The following is a 19524-nucleotide window of genomic DNA, read 5'->3' on the forward strand; positions in this document are numbered from 1 at the left end:
AAGTGAATAAAATGTTGGAAGAAAGCAGTGTAGAGAGAGCTGAAATTCACCTCCTTTCACACCAAATCTACACCTACACACAGAGCAACTCATCTTGAGGAAGAGCTGAGGACTGAGTGAATACCTTCTGCCCAGCAAGGGATAGAAAGATCACATGAGAAAAGGCAGGAGAGATGGAGACACAGAAACAGAGGGAGCCTGACCCCCAGCACAAAGACCACAGAGGGGAGGGATATTGCTGAGGGACCCAGATATAGATTCCCTGCCCCAGGGCACAGAAGAAAAAGCCATGCTTTAAAGGGCATCTAGATCATAAGTGAAAAAACCTTATTTATAGAACTGAAGCACGCACTGTTTGGTTGGGAACAGCTGGAACTCTCCAGTTGGAGGTCTGGTGAGCAACAGTATTTGTACTCCTTGCCTTCCCCACATTGAGAGTGATGTGGGGAGCAGGGATGAGGCACACACACCTATTTCAGACTTAGTCTAGGCAGGTTCCCAGCTGCTCCTATACTGAGATGCTCAGCCAAAGAGTGAATTCTGGCTGCAGCCACCCCAAGGGCACAGAGCCAGCTGCTGCCAGCCCCTGGAGAGTGCACCCTGCCCCTGCTGCACTGTGGGTGTTGACTCAGTAGCTGAGGTGGTGGTGTTTTCCTGGAGACTGTGACTAGGCCCACTGCCTGTCTACCAGAGCCATTGATATCTATGCAGGAATGCCTATAACTGGGCCCCTCCAACTGCACTACCCTTCAACCATGCCCTGGGAGCCCTGACACCAAGACACCCACAGCTCATGATCACTAGGACCCCAGCCGTTGCAAACCACCAGGCACATGCAGTCTACAAAGGGAACATTCCCTGTACAAGGCCTATCCTTCACGCTGAGAGAGGTAACCTTTTCTACTAATTCAGAGAATCAAGTATAGGAAGTCAAACATAACGAGGATATGGGGGAATATTCTGAAAACAAAAAGATAAAACTTTGGAAAAAGAATCAATTGAAACAAAGTTATACAATCTACTGGATAAAGAGTCCAAATTAATGATTATAAAGATGCTCATCACACTTGAGGAAGGGTGGAGAAACTCAGTGAGAGCCTCTACAAAGAGACAGAAAATATCAAATGAACCAATCAGAGATGAAAAATAAAATAAATGAAATGAAAAATACCCTAGAAGGAATCAACAGCAGATTAGAGGATGTAGGAGAACAGATCAGTGATTTGGAATAAAGGAATAATGGAAAGCACTCAAGCTGAACAGCAGAAAGAAAAAAGAAATTAAAAGAAATGAGGATAGGTTAAGGGACCTCTGGGACAGTATTAAATGTGAAAACATTTGAATTGCAAGAGTCCCAGAAGAGAGAGAGAAAGAAGTAGAAAACTTTTTTGAAGAAATGATAATTGTAAACTTCCCTAACCTAGGGAAGGAAGAAAACATTCAGGTCCAGGAAGCAGAGAGAACCCCAAGCAAGATAAACCCAAGGAGGTTCCATACCAAGACACATCATAATTAAAATTTCATTTCATAGAATGTAGAGGAGGGGGAGTAAAAATATAGTGTTGTTAAAACGCATTTGAATTAAGTGATCATCAACTTATCACAGATTTCTTTATATATAGGATGTCATATAAGAATCCCATGGTAACCACAAGCCAAAAACCTATAATGGATACACAAAAGACAAAGACAAGGGAACCCAAATATAATACTAAAGAAGTCACAATGCACAAGGGGAGAGCAAGAGAGGAAGAAAGGTTCAGAGAACAACAACAAAAACAATCAGGGAACATTTAACAAAATGACAATAAGTACATACCTGTCAATAATTACTTTAAATGTAAATAGGCTAAATGCTCCAATCAAAAGACACAGGGTGACTGAATGGATAAAAAATAAGACCTAACTATTTTCTGCTTACAAGAGCCCCACTTTAGACCTAAAGACACACACAGACTGAAACTTAAGGGTTTAAAAAAGATATTCAATGCAAATAGGAATTTTAAAAAAGGTGAAGTAGCAATACTTGTAACAGACAAAATATACTTTAAAACAAACATGGTAACAAGAGATGAAGGAAGACATTATATAATGATTAAGGGCACAATCCAGGAAGAACATTTAACAATTGTAAATATCTAGGCACCCAGCAGAGGAGCACCTAAATATATAAAGCAAATATTAACACACATAAAGGGAAAGACTGACAGTACTACAATGATAGGGGACTTTAATACCCTACTTATATCAGTGGATAGATCATCCAGACAGAAAATCAATATGGAAACAGTAGATTTGAACAACACATTAGACCAAATGGACTTAACAGATATATACAGAACATTACACCCAAAAGCAGTATAATACACATTCTTTTCAAGCACACATGGAACATTCATTCTCCCCAGTAGATCACATGTTAGGACACAAAGCAAATCTTAATAAATTTAAAAAGACCAAATTCCTATCAAGCATCTTTTCCAGTCATAACAGTATGAAACTGTAAATCAATTACAAGAAAAAAAATGGAAAAACCTCAAACATGTGGAGGCTAAAGAGTATATTACTAAAACAAACAATGGATCATCAAAGAAATAACAGAAGAAATACTTGGAGAATGAAAACAAAAATACAAAGATGCAAAATCTTTGGGATGTAGGAAAAGCAGTTTTAGGAGGAAGTTTATAGAAATACAGGCCTACATCAAGAAGCAAGAAACAGCTCAAATAAACAATCTAACTTGACACCTAAAGGAACTAGAAAAAGAAGAACAAAGCCAAAAGTTAGTAGAAGAAAGGAAATAACAAAAATCAGAGCAGAAATAAGTGAAATAGAGACTAAAAAACAATACAAAAGATCAATAAAACTAAAAGCTGTTTATCTTTGAAAAGATAAACAAAATTGACAAACCTTTAACTAGGCTCATGAAGAATAAGAGAGGACTCAAATAAATAAAATCAGAAATAAAAGAGAAGTTACAACCAACACTACAGAAATACAATTATAGAGAATATTATTAAAAAGCATATGCTAAGAAATCAGAAAACTTAGAAGAAATGGATAAGTTCTAAGAAGCAAACAATCTTTCAAGACTAAACCAGGAAGAAATAGAGATTTTGAAAAAAAAATGAATTACTAGAAATAATTGAATCAGTAATCAAAAGACAAACAAAATGCCAGGACCAGATGGCCTAAGAGATGAATTCTAGTGAACATATAAAGAAGAGTTAATACCTCTCCTAGAGAAACTATTCCAAAAAATTGAAGAGGAATGAGAGTCCAAATTCATTCTATGAGAGTAGCATCACCCTAGTACCAAAACCACACAAGGACACTAAAAAAAATAAGAAAGAAGGAAAGAAAATTATACACCAATATCCCTGATGAACATAGATGCAAAAATCCCCAACAAAATATTAACTAAATGAATTATGGGATGCAAGTATAGCTCAATATGCATAATCAATCAATGTGACACACATTAACAAAAGGAAAGATAAAAATCATACAATCATCTTGATACTGAGAAAGCATTTGACAAAGTTCAACATCCATTCATGATGAAAATTTTCAACAAAGTGGACACAGAGGGCACGTATCTCAACATAATAAAGCCCACAGCTAACATCATACTAAAAGGCAAGAAGATAAAAGCTTTTACTTTAAGATCAAGAGCAAGAAAAGGATGCCCATTCTCACCATTTTTATTTAACATACTACTGGAAGTCATCACCACAGCAATCAGACAAGAAAAATAAATAAAAGGCATCTAAATTGGTAAGGAAGAGGTAAAACATCATTATTTGTAGATGACATGACACTTTATATAGAAAGCCCTAGGACTCCACCAAAAAACTATTCAAATTAATAAATGAATTCAATAAAGTCACAGGATATAAAATCAATGTACAGAAATCTGTTGCATTTCTGTATACAAACAATGACTTGGCAGAAAGAGAAATTAACAGTCCTGTTTACAATTACATCAAAAAGGATAAAATATCTAGGAATAATTCTAACCAAGGAAGTGGAAGACCTATACTCTGAAAACTGTAAGACACTGATAAAAGAAATTGAAGATTGCACAAATAAATGGAAAGCTATTCCATGATCATGGATAGGAAGAATTAAATTGTTAAAATGGCCATACCTCCCAAAGCAATCTACAGATTCAATGCAATCCCTATCAAAGTACCAATGACAGTTTCCACTAAACTAGAGCAAATAATCTTAAAATTTGTATAGAACCATAAAAGACTGTGAACAGCCAAAGCAATATTGAGAAAGAAGGACAAAACTGGATATATCAAGCTCCCTGGTTTTAAACTGTATTACAAAGCTATATTAAAAACACTATGGTACTGGTACAAAAATAGACACATGACCAATGGAACAGAATAGTTGCCCAGAAATAAGCTCTCTATTCTGGTCAATCTTTCTGTGATGAAGGAGGCAAGAATATACAATAAAGAAATGATAGTCTCTTCAATAAACGATGTCTGGGAAAATTGGACAGCTATATGCAAAAGAATGAAACTGAAGCACTGTCCTACACTATATACAAAAATAAATTTAAAATGGATTAAATACCTAAATATAAGACCTGAAACCATAAAACTCCAAGAAGAAAGCATAGGCAGTAAATTTTTTAATATAAACATTAGAAATTTTTTTCTGGGTATGCCTCCTCAGGCCAGGGAAACAAAAGCAAAAATAAAAAAGTGGGACTACAACAAACTAAAAGCTTCTGCACAGCAAAGGACACCATCAACAGAACAAAAAGTCAACCTACTGTATGGGAGAATATATTTGCAAACAACATATCTATAAGGGAGTAATATCCAAAATATATAAAGAACTCATAAAACTCAACACCAAAAACAAAAACAAAACAAGTAATCCCATTAAAAAATGAGCAGGAGACTGAATAGGCATTTTTCCAAAGAAGACATACAGATCACCAAGACACATGAAAGCATGTTCAACATCACTAATCATCAGGGAAATGCATATCAAAACCACAATGAGATATCACCTCATACCAGTCAGAATGACCACTATCCAAAAGACAAGAAATAACAAGTGTTGGCACAAGGATGTGGAGTAAAGGGAACCCTCATACACTACTTGTGGGATTGTAAATTGGTGCAGCCACTAAGGGAAGCAGTATAGAGGTCTCTCCTAAACCTACAAGTAGAAATGCCATACAACCCAGCAATTTCACTTCTGGGAATCTATCCAAAAGCAATGAAATCACTAATTCAAAAAGATATATGCACCCTTATGTTTATTGCAGCATTATTTACAAGAGCCAAGATATGAGAGCAACTGAAGTGTCCATCAGTAGATGAATGGATAAAGAAGATGTGCTACACATATACAATGGAATATTATTTGGCCATAAAAAAGAAAGAAATCCTGTCATTTGCAACAACATGGATGGACCTGGGAGGTATTAAGTTAAGTGAAATAAGTCAGAGAAAGAGGAATAACATATGGTTTCACGTATATGTGGAATCTGAAAACAAAACAAATGAACAAACAAACAGATACAGACTCATGAACACAGAGAACAGATGGTTGGTTACCACAGGGTAGGGTGAAATAGGTGAAGAGGACAAAGAGGTACAAACTTCAAAGTATTAAATTATTTAGCAACAGGAATAGAAGTATAGCATAGGTAATACAGCCGATTGTATGTATCATAATATACTTATATGGTGACAGATAGCAACTACACTTTTGGTGGGCATTTAATAATGAATCAGTAAGCTGTTCATCTGACCCAATATAATATTCTAAATAAACTGTATTTCAATGAAAGAGTGCTTCTAAAAAAAGAAAGATTGCAAAGGTTATAAAACTGAACAGTATGGAAAAAAATGTTTGTTATTTAAAGCAAAACTTAGTAAAACATTATATTTCTAAGCCCCACAACAGTGATAGATACTTTCCATGCCACCTAGCTTCAAAATACAGACTAATACAGAATGACCAAATAAAAAGCTGCCTCTTATATGATTGCTTTTCAAGAATAGATATTAACATTATAGTGTTAAAAAGTTAGGGAAAACAGTATGTTTTCATTAGGACTACAAGCTAAGGGATGGCCTAGTGTCATATTCCAGTTCTGCTACTTACCAGCTATGTGTCCTTGGGCAAGCTGCTTCACCTCTTTTTGGTATAGTTTCATCATCCAAAAATATGCAAGCAGTAAGTGGGAGGACTAAATGAATCAATATAGTTATAAATTGCTTAGAATGGTGCCTGGTACACTATGCAGTGGATGATTACCAGTTATTATTAGCAAACAACTAATAGATATGACACTCGTGGACTGATCCTTTGTCTCTTACCTTTTACTCATTTACTGTTTGTTCTGTTCCTCTGCTTTCTGGCAGACTTCATTGAATTTATCCCCCAAATCCTTATACTGAATTTTTGAATTCAGGAATTCATATTTTTAACTTCCAACAGCTCCTTGCTGTTTTCTGACTGTTCCCTTCTCAAGGCATCCTATTCTTTTAGTTGCAGTATACATTCAAATTCCTCTCAGGATATTAACTAGAATCTATTTTCCTTAAAGTATTTTTCTATTCCATTATGTTATGCTATTCATGTGTCATTAACAAACTGTTTAAGCTATTTTAGCTAAACATTGTCACAGTACATATCAATAGTAGTTAATACTACTTTCTCCTCCTTGAGCTTTTTCAGATTTTCTCTTGAATAAAATCTCAAAAATTAAAATTTTTAGAAATATTTCCCATATATATTCACAGCATAATATATACCATATATGTGCCAACACTTACAGAGCCCCTATAATGCCTTTCCCTGACCACATACCTCTGCCTCCTCTGCAAAGATAATACCCTGAGATTTGTTTATTATCCCCTTAATTTAGTTACTAGCTTTACCATAAATGTACATCATCTTAAATAATATATTGTTTAGTTTTGCTGGGTTTTGTCTATATTCTTTTGCAACCTGCTTTTTTCATCTAAAAATGATGACTCTAGCTATAGAGTTCATTCACTCTCAATACTGTATAGTATTCCATTGTATGCTGCAGTTTACTTATTCACTCTCTTGTCAATGGCCATTTGGATTATTTTAAGTTTTTCTTAATAAAGCAGTACTACTATGAACACACAGTTATATGTTCCTGGTACACCATCAAAGATATATGACTCGGAGTGGAACTGCTGGGGCACAGACTATGCATATCTTCACATTTATTAGATAATGCCAAATTGTTCATACTATTGTTTTTACATTAATCACAATTCCACCTGATACTAAATCACATGAACTTATATTAGTATCACAGTTATATAATATTTGTAAAATTCACTGAAAAATATTCCTTCTTTTATTCTCAGGACAGTCAGCATAAAGTAGGGATGAATGCCTCATGAATGTTCAGTAAAGTCTACCAAACAAGTCTGGTGACTGGGGGTAGATGGAGATAGATTCTAAACTGCTCATTTAATTTCTTCAAAAGTTATAGATCAGTCAGATTTGATCAAAATTCACCTAAATTTTCTAAGGTATTAACGAAAACTTTTTTCATAAATTTAATTATTCTTGAGATATCTATTTCATTAGTTTTTACAAATAACCAGCTTTTGGTCTTATTAATTTTTTGTTTATTCCATTAATTTTTCTTCTTGTAAACTGGTTTGGTTCCTTTTGTTCTCTACTTACTGGAAATTTATCTCTTTAATTTCATACTTTCTTTTCTAACTATTTCTGTGAAGTATTGCACAAGTTACAAATAACATTTGTCAGTATGCACTGTTTTCATTCTTACTCATTTCTAAGTATTTCCTCATTTCTTTTTGATCCATACTGTAGAAATCTTTATTTTAAAAAATCTCACAGGGGGGGTGGGATTAAAGATGGCAGCATGAGAGGTAAGACAAAAACCTCCTCCTAAAACTACATATAATATGAAAATATAAACAAATACATCAAATCATGAAAAAGGAACAGGAAAGAAAGCTGCAGCAGACTGTCTACGCCTGGGGAAACCAGGAGGCCTCAAGGAAAAGGGTAACGTACCAAAGCCATGATCGGAAGGACCCAAGCCCTTCCCCCACCCCAGCTCAATGTAGGGAGGAAGAGAAACAGAGTGAGGAGTGGGTGGAAGCCTAGGATTGGTGAACACCAGCCCTGGAGATCTGCTCTGGAGATAACTGGGGTTGGAAAGCGAAGACAGGCAGAATACTTGGAGAGACTGAGATTCTAGCTGCTTGTGGAAAACAGGTATCCACATCTAGCCGCTATGGAAAAAAAGAAAGGCAGGTAGTCTGAGAGACTTCCTAACAGTGAGAGGGCTGCTAAAGGGGCAAGGTTTGCACAGACCTTGCTGCTCAGGAGAAAGCACAGGTGGACAAAATTGTCCAGGAGCACTCTACCCAGCAGGTTGGGAACTGTCAGGAGGTTCAGGAGCTCCATCCCTGTGGCTGGCTGCACAGTTTGAAGGGCCCTCACCATGATACGCACCCTGCTGCGAGTTCCTCCCAGCCAGCACCACACTGCGAACTTGCTGCCGATGCCATTGTGCCAGACCAGCCAGATGACAGCCTGGCCTACAGAGCTGCAAACACAAAGCATAGAGGCTTCTCCATGCACACTCAGCCCATAGGTGCTGGCAGTGGAGACACGCACTGCAGCCAGGAAGGCAGAAAGACCTCTATCCTCACAACAGGCACCAGAAGCACTCCCCTGCAACCTCTGCCATCACTCCAGGGCCGAGCAGCTCTAGAGAGTAGAGCTTCTGGGCACAAGAGGGAACCACATACAAATATGAAACATTAAAGGAACCTGGTTCAAACGAAAATCCCACAAACACCACACAGAGGGAGAAGTGAAAATGAACTCATAAAAATCATAAACGTGCTCATGGAGCTACAGGAAAATATTCAAGAGCTAAGGGATGAATTCAGGAATGAGATACAAACATTCAAGACTACAGCATCTGAAATGAAACATAAACAATGAAGGGATTTAAAACCAGACTGGATGAGGTAGAGGACAAAGTAAATGAAACAGAAATTAGAGAACATGAATACAAAGAAGGTGAGGCACAAAGAGAAAAAAAGAGAAAAAAGGACCTCTAGGAATGAAAGAATATTGAGAGAACTGTGTGATCAATATAAATCGAACAACAATATTCACACTATAGGAGCACCAGAAGAAGAAGAGAGAAAAAAAGGGTCACAAAGTGTCATTGAAGAGGAAATAGCTGAGAATTTCTGAATCTGGGGAAGGAGACAGTCTATCAGGCCATGGAGGTGCACAGAAATCCTAACACAAAGGACCCAAGGAGGACAATACCAACACATATAATAATTAAAATGGCAAAGATTAAGGATAAGGACAGACTATTAAAAGCAGCCAGAGAGAGAAAAAAGATCACATATAAAGGAAAACCCATTAGGCTATCATCAAACTTCTCACCAGAAACCTTACAAGCCAGAAAAGAGTGACATGATATATTTAATGCACTGAAGCAGAAGGGCCTTGAAAAAAAAAAAACTCTACCAGGAAAGATTATCATGTAAATTTGAAGGAGGGATTAAACTATTTCTAGATAAGCAAAAGCTCAGAGAATTTACCTCCCACAAATCATCTCTACAGTATATTTTGCAGGGACTGCTATAGATAGAAGTGTTCCTAAGGCTAAATAGCTATCACCAGAAGAAATAAAATCATAGTAAAGAAAGTAGACCAATTAATTACTAAGTAGATGCAATATCAAATGAACTACACCCAAAATCAGTCAAGGGATAGATAAAGAGTACAGAATATGATACCTAATACATAAAGAATGGAGGACAAAGAAAAAGGAGGGAAAAAAAAAGAACCTTTAGATTGTGCTTGCAATAGCATGCTACGTGAATTAAATTAGACTGTTAGATAGTAAGGAAGTTAGCCTTGAACCTTTGGTAACCACAGATCTAAAGCCTGCAATGGCAATAAGCACATACCTATTGACAATCACCCTAAATGTAAATGATCTGAAAGAACCAATCAAAACACATAGAGTCACTGAATGGATAAAAAAAACAAGACCCATCTATATGCTGCCTACAAGAGACTCTAAACTCAAAAGACATACACAGACTAAAAGTGAAGGGATGGAAAAAGATATTTCTTGCAACTAATATGGAGAAAAAAGCAAGAGCTGCAGTACTTCTATCAGACAAAACAGTTTACAAAAAAAAGAAAACAAGAGACAAAGAAAGACATTACATAATGATGAAGGGGGTCAGTCCAACAAGAGGATAGAACCATTATAACTATCTATGCACTCAACACAGGAGCATGTACATATGTGAAACAAATACTAACAGAATTGAAGGGGGAAATAGAAAGCAATGCATTTATTTTAGGAGACTTAAGCACACTGCTAACTCCAACAGAAAGATCAACCAGGCAGAAAATAAGTAAGGAGACAGAGGCATTGAACAACATATTAGAACAGATGGACCTGAAAGACATCTACAGAACATCCCACCCAAAAGCAGCAGGATACACATTCTTTTCAAGTGCACATGGAACATTTTCAAGAACAGATCATATACTAGGCCACAAAAAGACCCACAAGTAAATTCAAAATGACTGAAATTGTACCAATCAGCTTCTCAGACCACAAAGATATTAAACTATAAATTATACAAAGAAAACAAAAAAGCTCACAAACACACGGAGGCTAAACAACATCCTAGTAAATAACCAATAGATCAATGACCAAATAAACGGAGATCAAGTAATATATGGAGACAAATGACAACAATAACTCAAAACCATAAAATCTGTGAGACGCAGCAAAGGCCATGCTAAGAGGGAAGTATATTGCAATACAGGCCTACCTCAGGAAAGAACAATCCCATAAGAACGGTCTAAACTCACAATTAAAGAAACTAGAAAAATTAGAACAACTGAGGCCCAAAGTCAGTAGAAGGAGGGACATAATAAAGATTAGAGAAGAAATAAATAAAATTGAGGAGAACAAAACAATAGAAAGAATCAATGAAAGCAGGAGCTGGTTCTATGAGAAAATAAACAAAACAGATAAACCCCCTACCCAGACTTACCAAGAAAAAAAGAGAGTCCTCACACATAAATAGAATCAGAAATGAGAATGGAAAAATCAGTACGGACATCACAGAAATACAAAAAATTATTAGGGAATACTATGAAAAATTATATGCTAACAAACTGGATAACCTAGAAAAAATAGACAACTTTCTAGAAAAATACAACCTTCCAAGGCTAATCTAGGAAGAAACAGAAAATCTGAACAGACCAACTACCAGCAACAAAATTGAATTGGTATTCAAAAAGTACCTGAGAACAAAACCCATGGACCGGATGGCTTTACTGCTGAATATTGTCAAACATCTAGTGAAGACTTAATACCCATCCTTGTTAAAGTGTTCCAAAAAGTACAAGAGGAGGGAATACTTCCAAACTCATTCTATGAGGCCAGCATCACTCTAATACCAAAACCAGGCAAAGACACCACAAAAAAAGAAAGTTACAGACCAATATCCCTGATGAACATAGATGCAAAAATACTCAAAGAAATATTAGCAAACTGAATTAAAAAATACATCAAAAACATCATCCATCATGATCAAGTAGGATTTATTCCAGGGATGCAAGGATGGTACAACATTTGAAAATCCATCAACATCATCCACCACATCAACAAAAAGAAGGCCAAAAACCACATGATCATCTCCATAGATGCTGAAAAACACCTGATAAAATTCAACATTCATTCATAATAAAAACTCTCAACAAAATGGGTATTGAGGGCAAGTAGCTCAAAAGAACAAAGGCCATAAATGACTAACCCACAGATAACACCATACTGAACAGCAAGAAGCTGAAAGCTTTTCCTTTAAAATCGGGAACAAGACAAGGATGCCCCATCTCCCCACTTTTATTCAACATAGTTCTGGAGGTCATAGCCATGGCAATTAGAAAACACAAAGAAAAAAGGTATCCATATGGTAGGTAAGGAAGAAGTTAAACTGTCTCTGTTTGCAGGTGACATGATATTGTTCATATAAAACTCTAAAGAATCCACCCCAAAACTTCTAGAATAACTGAATTCAGCAAAGTTGCAGGATACAAAACTAATACACAGAAATCTGTTGCATTTCTATACTAATGGTGAACTAGCAGAAAGAGAAATCAGGAAAACAATTTCATTCACAACTGCATCAAAAAGAATAAAATATCTAGGAATAAACCTAACCAAGGAAGTGAAAGAGCTATATGCTGAAAACTATAAGACACTCATGAGAGAAATTAAAGAAGATGCAATGAGTGGAAATATATCCCGTGCTCATGGACAGGAAGAATTAATATTGTCAAAATGGCCATCCTGCATAAAGCAATGTAGATTCAGTACAATCCCTATCAAAATGCCAACAGCATTCTTCAATGAACTAGAACAAATAGTTGTAAAATTCATATGGAACCGCAAAGACCCCAAATAGCCAAAGCAATCCTGAGAAGGAAGAATAAAGCTGGAGGGATTATGCTCCCAGACTTCAAGCTCTACTACAAAGCCACTGTAATCAAGACAATTTGGTACTGGCACAAGAAAAGACCCATAGACCAATGGAACAGACTAGAGTGCCCAGATATAAACCCAAGCATATATGGTCAGTTAATATATCATAAAAGAACCATGTATATACAATGGGGAAATGACAGCCTCTTCAACAACTGGTGTTGGCAAAACTGGACAGCTACATGTAAGAGAGTGAAACTTGATTATCATAGAATTCCACACACAAAAGTAAACTCGAAATGGATCCAAGACCTGAATGTAGTCATGAAACCATAAAACTCTTAGAAGCACAGATAGGCAAGAGAAATCTCTTGAATATAAACATGAGCAACTTTTTCCTGAATGCATCTCCTCAGGCAAGGGATACAAAAGCAAAAATGAACAAATGGGACTACATCACACTAAAAAGCTTTTGTACAGGAAAGGACACCATCAGTAGAACAAAAAAGGCTTCCTATAGTATAGAGAATATATTTGTAAATGGCATATCCAACAAGGGGTTAAAACCTAAAATATATAAAGAACTCACATGCTTCAACAACCAAAAAGTAAATAACCTGTTTAAAATATGGGCAGAGGATAGGAACAGACAATTCTCCAAAGAAGAAATTCAGATGGCCAACAGGAACATTAAAAGATGCTTGACATCACTAATTACCAGGGAAATGCAAATTAAAGCTACAATGAGATATCACCACACACTAGTTAAGATAGTCAACATCAAAAAGACTAAGAACAACAAATGCTGGCGAGGATGTAGAGAAAGGGAAACCCTCCTACACTTATGGTGGGATTGTAAATTACTTCAACCATTATTGAAAGCAATATGGAGGTTCCTCAGAAAACTAAAAATAGAAATACCATTTGACCCAGGAATTCCACTCCTAGAAATTTACCCAAAGAAAACAAGTTTCCAGATTTAAAAAGACATATGTACCCTTATGATTGCTGCAGCACTATTTACAGTAGCCAAGATATGGAAGCAACCTACATGTCCATCAGTAAAGGAATGGATAAAGTGGTCATACACATACAAAATGGAATACTATTCAGCTACAAGAAGAAAACAAATCCTACCATTTGCAACAAAATGGATGGAGCTAGAGGGTATTATGCTCAGTGAAATCAGCCAGGCAGAGAAAGACAAGTATCAAATGATTTCCCTCATTTGTGGAGTATAACAACGAAGCAAAACTGAAGATACAAAACAGCAGCAGACTCACAGACTCCAAGAAGGGACTAGCGGTTACCAAAGGGGAGGGCTGGGTGAGGGTTGGTCTGGTGGGAGGGAGAAGGGGATTGAGGAGTATTATGTTTAGTACACATAGTGTGGTGGGGTCACTGGAAGACAAGGTAGCACAGAGAAGACAAGTAGTGACTCTGTGGGATCTTACTACACTGATGGACAGTGACTTCAACAGGATATGTGGGGGACTTGGTTATATGCTGAATGTAGTAACCACAATATTTTTCATGTGAAAACTTCGTAAGACTGCATATCAATGATACCTCAATTAAAAAAAATGAAAAAAATCTCCCTGAGTTGTGAATGGGTAGTGTATTGAATCTAACTTTATTACATTGTGATCACACTACTATGTCAATTTTTTGGTATTTATTGGCATTTGATTTGTGACCTAGCATGCATCATAAAAACTAGATAGCTCTCCTATGTGTCCTTGAAAACAATGTGTAGTCTATTAGTATTTAACATGTTTTAGCTCAAGGTTACTACTGTGTTGTTTAAGTTCACTATATCCTTATTAATTTTTAAAAATTGAAATGTTTACAGAAACCATATTATATTGGTTTCTGGTGTACAACATAATGACTCAACAATTATATACATTACAAAATGCTCACCATGATAGGTGTAATTACCATCTATCACTATACATAGATATTACAAAAATTTTGTTGATTATATTCTCTATGCTGTACTTTCATCCCCTTGACTAATTTATTTTGTAATTGGAATTGTATCCACTTTCTCCCCTTCACCTATTTCATGCATCCTCATCCCTACTAATATTTTGTCTACTCAATCTAAAAAATTATTTTAAAAGATATTAAAACTTCCTAGTATTTATCAATTTCTCTTGAATACTGTATTAATTTCCACTTCATATTTCTCATGCCTACATTGTTAGATGCATGCATGTAAGTTCAGCACTATTATACATTCCTGGTGAATTGTTCCTTTTTTAAAAAGGTAGTGTCTTTAGTTTTAATGATGCTTTTGCCTTAATGTATATGTTGAATGATACTAATACCAACTTCTTTTGGTTAGTATTTTCCTACTATGTTTATCCTCTTTAGTTTTAACTTTTTTGTGTCATTTGGCATCTTATGTATGTCTCTCATAGACAGTATGTAACTAAAATTTACAATTAAACAAACAGATTTAAGAGTTTCTCTTAACTGACGGGTTTATGCCATTTACTTTTACAGTGATGACTCTTTTGGTTATGTTGAGATTTATTTCTACCACCTTATTTTGTGTTCTCTTTATATGATCCTTATTTTTCCTCATTTTCCCCCTTTCTATTGTATTAATTGTTTTCCTTATTTCTTTGAGTATTAATTTGGAAGTTAAATATTCCACTTTTAATTGCAACTTTGAATTCAGGCATACAAATTTAAAAAACGTGTCTACATTCCTTCACTGTAATACAAAGACCTCAAAAGCCTTTGACTTCAATCATCCTCACTCATCCTTCCTGATATTGAGTATTTTAATTCCACTTTGAGCTCCAGGGTGGGCTGCAGCTGGCTTATATGACTCCCAAGAGCTGATTGCTAAATTTCAGAAATTTCATAATTCAGTTGTTGAAAATTACTAAAAATTAAATAATCTAAACTTAAGTAAATTATCAAGAAAATTAAGTAAAAATTCAAGGCAATACCTACTTAAAACTCATTACTTCCTATGTACGGTCTGTGTTCCTGAAATCATTTACATCTATTGTGTCTGTCTGGTAGAAACAGAATATAATGGTGTGTTACTGTGCATCTCTTCCCAATTCTGTACTCACAACTGAATACTGGAATATTTACCCAGTATTTGACTGAATATTGGAGTTCATTTTGGAAATATGTAATCCAGAGAAATCAGCAAATGCTACAAAATCAAGGCTCTATTTTTTTCTGTGAAAGCTACTTATTAAACATATTCCAGTCAACCCCTGCCACCCTGCTTTGGTCATGAACATTGTTGTTCCCTGTAGTCAAGGTTTATATATTTATCTGCCATTTTGCATCTCCCTTCTCCTTCTAGATAATTCCATCTTGAATGATAGGGGGCCTAGATTTACTGTTCCCCTGGTGGTATTAAAACATAAGTACCTGGGTTAAGAGAACTGTCCCTCACTAGGGCCTGTAATGGCTTTAATTAACTTATTATTCTTGATTTCAGGTCCCTTTAGGTGTCTGGTCCTTAGTGAGTTCCTATTCCTCAAAATATCAGATCTTCATGAAAAACTCTTTTAGTGTATTCTACTCAGCAGTTTCAGATTTCTGTAATATAAAGGCTTTCAGATTATTTTAGTATGACTTCTTACTTGTAGTAATCTTTAAAAGAATATTAAAGTTTTTTTGTTTTTTTTTGTTTTTTTTTTGTTTTTCTGGAAATTTCCACAATAGTATATTCATATTATTTTCATACAGTATAAAGTTATGCTTTATAGAAAAAATTTTTTTATATAACAACATAAAACATTAACACTGAGGTCCCACCTGTAACCTTGGTTTTTTTATTTCAGTATCATTAATTATACAATTAAATGAGCAACTTTGTGGTTACCAGGTTTCCTGCATTATCAAGTCCCCACCACATACCCCATTACAGTCATTGTCCATCAGAGTAGTAAGATGCTATAGAATCACTACTTGTCTTCTCTGTGCTATACTGCCTTCCCCATGCCCCCCGCCACACTATGTGTGCTAATCGTAATGCCCCTTTTTCCCCTTATCCCTCCCTCCACACCCATCCTCCCCAGTCCCTTTCCCTTTGGTAACTGTTAGTCCATTGTAGGGATCTGTGAGTCTGCTGCTGTTTTGTTCCTTCAGTTTTTCCTTTGTTCTTAAACTCCACAGATGAGTGAAATCATTTGATACTTGTCTTTCTCTGCCTGGCTTATTTCACTGAGCATAATACCCTCTAGCTCCATCCATGTTGTTGCAGATGGTAGGATTTGTTTTCTTCTTATGGCTGAATAATATTCCATTGTGTATATGTACCACTTCTTCTTTATCCATTCATCTACTGATGGACACTTAGGTTGCTTCCATCTCTTGGCTATTGTAAATAGTGCTGTGATAAACATAGGGGTGCATCTGTCTTTTTCAAACTGGGCTCCTGCATTCTTAGGGTAAATTCCTAGCAGTGGAATTTCTGGGTCAAATGGTATTTCTATTTTGAGTTTTTTGAGGAACCTCCATATTGCTTTCCACAATGGTTGAACTAATTTACATTCTCACCAGCAGTGTAGGAGGGTTCCCCTTTCTCTGCAACCTCGCCAACATTTGTTGTTGTTTGTCTTTTGGATGGTGGCCATCCTGACTGGTGTGAGGTGATACCTCATTTGGTTTTAATTTGCATTTTTCTAATGATTAGTGATGGTCAGCATTTTTCATGTGCCTGTTGTCCATCTGAATTTCTTCTTTGGAGAAGTGTCTTTTCAGATTCTCTGCCCATTTTTTAATCAGGTTTTTGCTTTTTGGGTGTTGAGGTGTGTGAGTTCTTTATATATTTTGGATGTTACCCTTGTCGGATATGACTATATTCTCCATACTGTAGGATGCCTTTTTGTTCTACTGATAGTGTCCTTTGCTGTACAGAAGGTTTTTAGTTTGATATAGTCCCACTTGTTCATTTTTGTTTCCCTTGCCCGTAGAGATATGTTCATGAAGAAGTTGTTCATGATTATATTCAAGAGAGTTTTGCCTATGTTTTCTTCTAAGAGTTTTATGGTTTCATGGCTTACATTCAGGTCGTTGATCCATTTCAAGTTTACTTTTGTGTATGGGGTTAGACAATGATCCAGTTTCATTCTCTTACATGTAGCTGTCCTGTTTGCCAACACCAGTTGTTGAAGACGCTGTCATTTCCTCATTTTATATCCATGGCTCCTTTATCATATATTAATTGACTACATAAGCTTGGGTTTATATCTGGGCTCTCTATTCTGTTCCTCTGGTCTATGGGTCTGTTCTTGTGCCAGTACCAAATTGTCTTGATTATTGTGGCTTTGTAGTAGAGCTTGAAGTTGGGAAGTGAGATTCCCCCTGCTTTATTTTTCCTTCTCAGGATTGCTTTGGCTATTCAGGGTCTTTTGCGGTCCCATATGAATTTTAGAACTATTTGTCCCAGTTTATTGAAAAATGCTGCCGCTATTTTGATTAACGATTTTTTCATATACATTACATTTTGTGCCTTTTATAATGAGATCTCTGTATTTTGTAACCAAAGCTGTTTGTATATAGGAAATCTATTCATATTTGTAAATACATTTTGTAACTATTTTCTTCATAGTACTGTTTATTTTAGTATTTGTACTGCTAATTCCATTGAATTTTCCTACATATCACCTAAGAATAATAATTTAAAAAGAAGGTAAAATAAGTAATACAGTGAAAAAGAATGATTGAATTTTCACAAACCAAATGATCTTTTGTAAAATTAATCATAGAAACTAAAATGTCAATGAAACTGCTTACAGAAGATTAAATCACTTATTTTTATATTAAAACATAAAATTAGAAAATGAACACAACATCTAGAAACTTTGCATTTAAAATTAGGAGAAGGACAATTCAAGAACAGAAAGGAAGTAGTAATGGGTAGATACTTACATTCAACTAAAAACATCTTTTGGCACTGACAGGCAAAACACAATAAGTAGAACCAAATTAAATGACTTTTAGCAACTGATACCTTCTGTTCCAGGGTTAGTTGATACTTCTGTTTAACTCTCTTAAACTTGTTGAACCAAGTATTGTCATCCATGATGAAAGGAGGCCTGACATTCTCTGGAGTGCTGCTCTCACTATCACTGCTTCCCAGAGTCCTCAGCTCTTCCTCATCACTGCTGATGCTATCAGAACTGGGAAGATCAGAGTTAAAAAAAGAAATAAAGTTAATAACACATTCCACTATGATTTTTAAGAAATATTTCTGTATTTGCAAGGTACTGTTTACCAAACTCCAAAATATTTAGCATTAAAAATACAATTATATTAATGATATTATAAAGACTTGAGTGCTGAAAAAAAAAAAGAGAAGCTTGCATGACTGCATCTCATAAACTCAAATCTAGAAATACCAAAGAGATGCAAGTGAGGTTTACAGATCTAAGGAATTAACATAAAAACTGAAAATGCCTTGAGGAGAAAAGACTTTCTCAGAAGAGATCTAGAAGCTCCAGATGCACTGAGAAGAGCTTTATACAAGATTATTTTCATTGCCCCAGGCAGATTACTTCCTGTCCAATCTCCACTCAAGGCAGGCAGTGGAGTACACATCAGGGTAGTGTTCAAGGTCAGCTTAGCTTTGGCAAAGAGAAGATAACAAGAGGTCAAAAAAACCTAGTCACCCCTAAGCAGTTTCTTTTGTGGGAAGGAGTGGCAGAGGTGTAGAGAGAACATCCATTATAATCCGTATCTAAAATTCCTCAGACATCAACTACATCCACACCCACGAGAACCCAGCTCCTCATGAAGGGGATAAGATACAAGCCGCGGCCTGGTGGGACCCGAGTGCCCCTCACCCCAGCTCCCAGCGGGAGGAGAGGAGGGAGGAAAGGGAGCCCAGGACTGCTGAACACCCAGCCCCAGCCATCCTCCCCGGAGCGCAGACGCAGTGCATGTGTGGGGTCCTGGATACTAGGGAAACAGGACAGTAAGACCTGTGAGCGGGTCCCCAC

General features: G+C 36.1%; 1 protein-coding gene across 6 annotated transcripts in view; it reads right to left on the reverse strand.

The window, feature by feature from the left end:
• RUNDC3B (RUN domain containing 3B) overlaps positions 1-19524 on the reverse strand; it is a 180677-nt gene that overhangs the window by 46455 nt on the left and 114698 nt on the right. For all 6 annotated transcript variants that reach the window (XM_036990695.2, XM_036990696.2, XM_036990694.2 and 3 more), the window contains one exon: positions 18537-18705. In XM_036990695.2, the coding sequence (XP_036846590.1) occupies positions 18537-18705 (169 nt within the window). The remainder of the gene's footprint in view (positions 1-18536; positions 18706-19524) is intronic.

This window comes from Manis javanica, chromosome 6, assembly GCF_040802235.1.
Source record: "Manis javanica isolate MJ-LG chromosome 6, MJ_LKY, whole genome shotgun sequence".
NCBI lineage: Eukaryota > Metazoa > Chordata > Mammalia > Pholidota > Manidae > Manis > Manis javanica.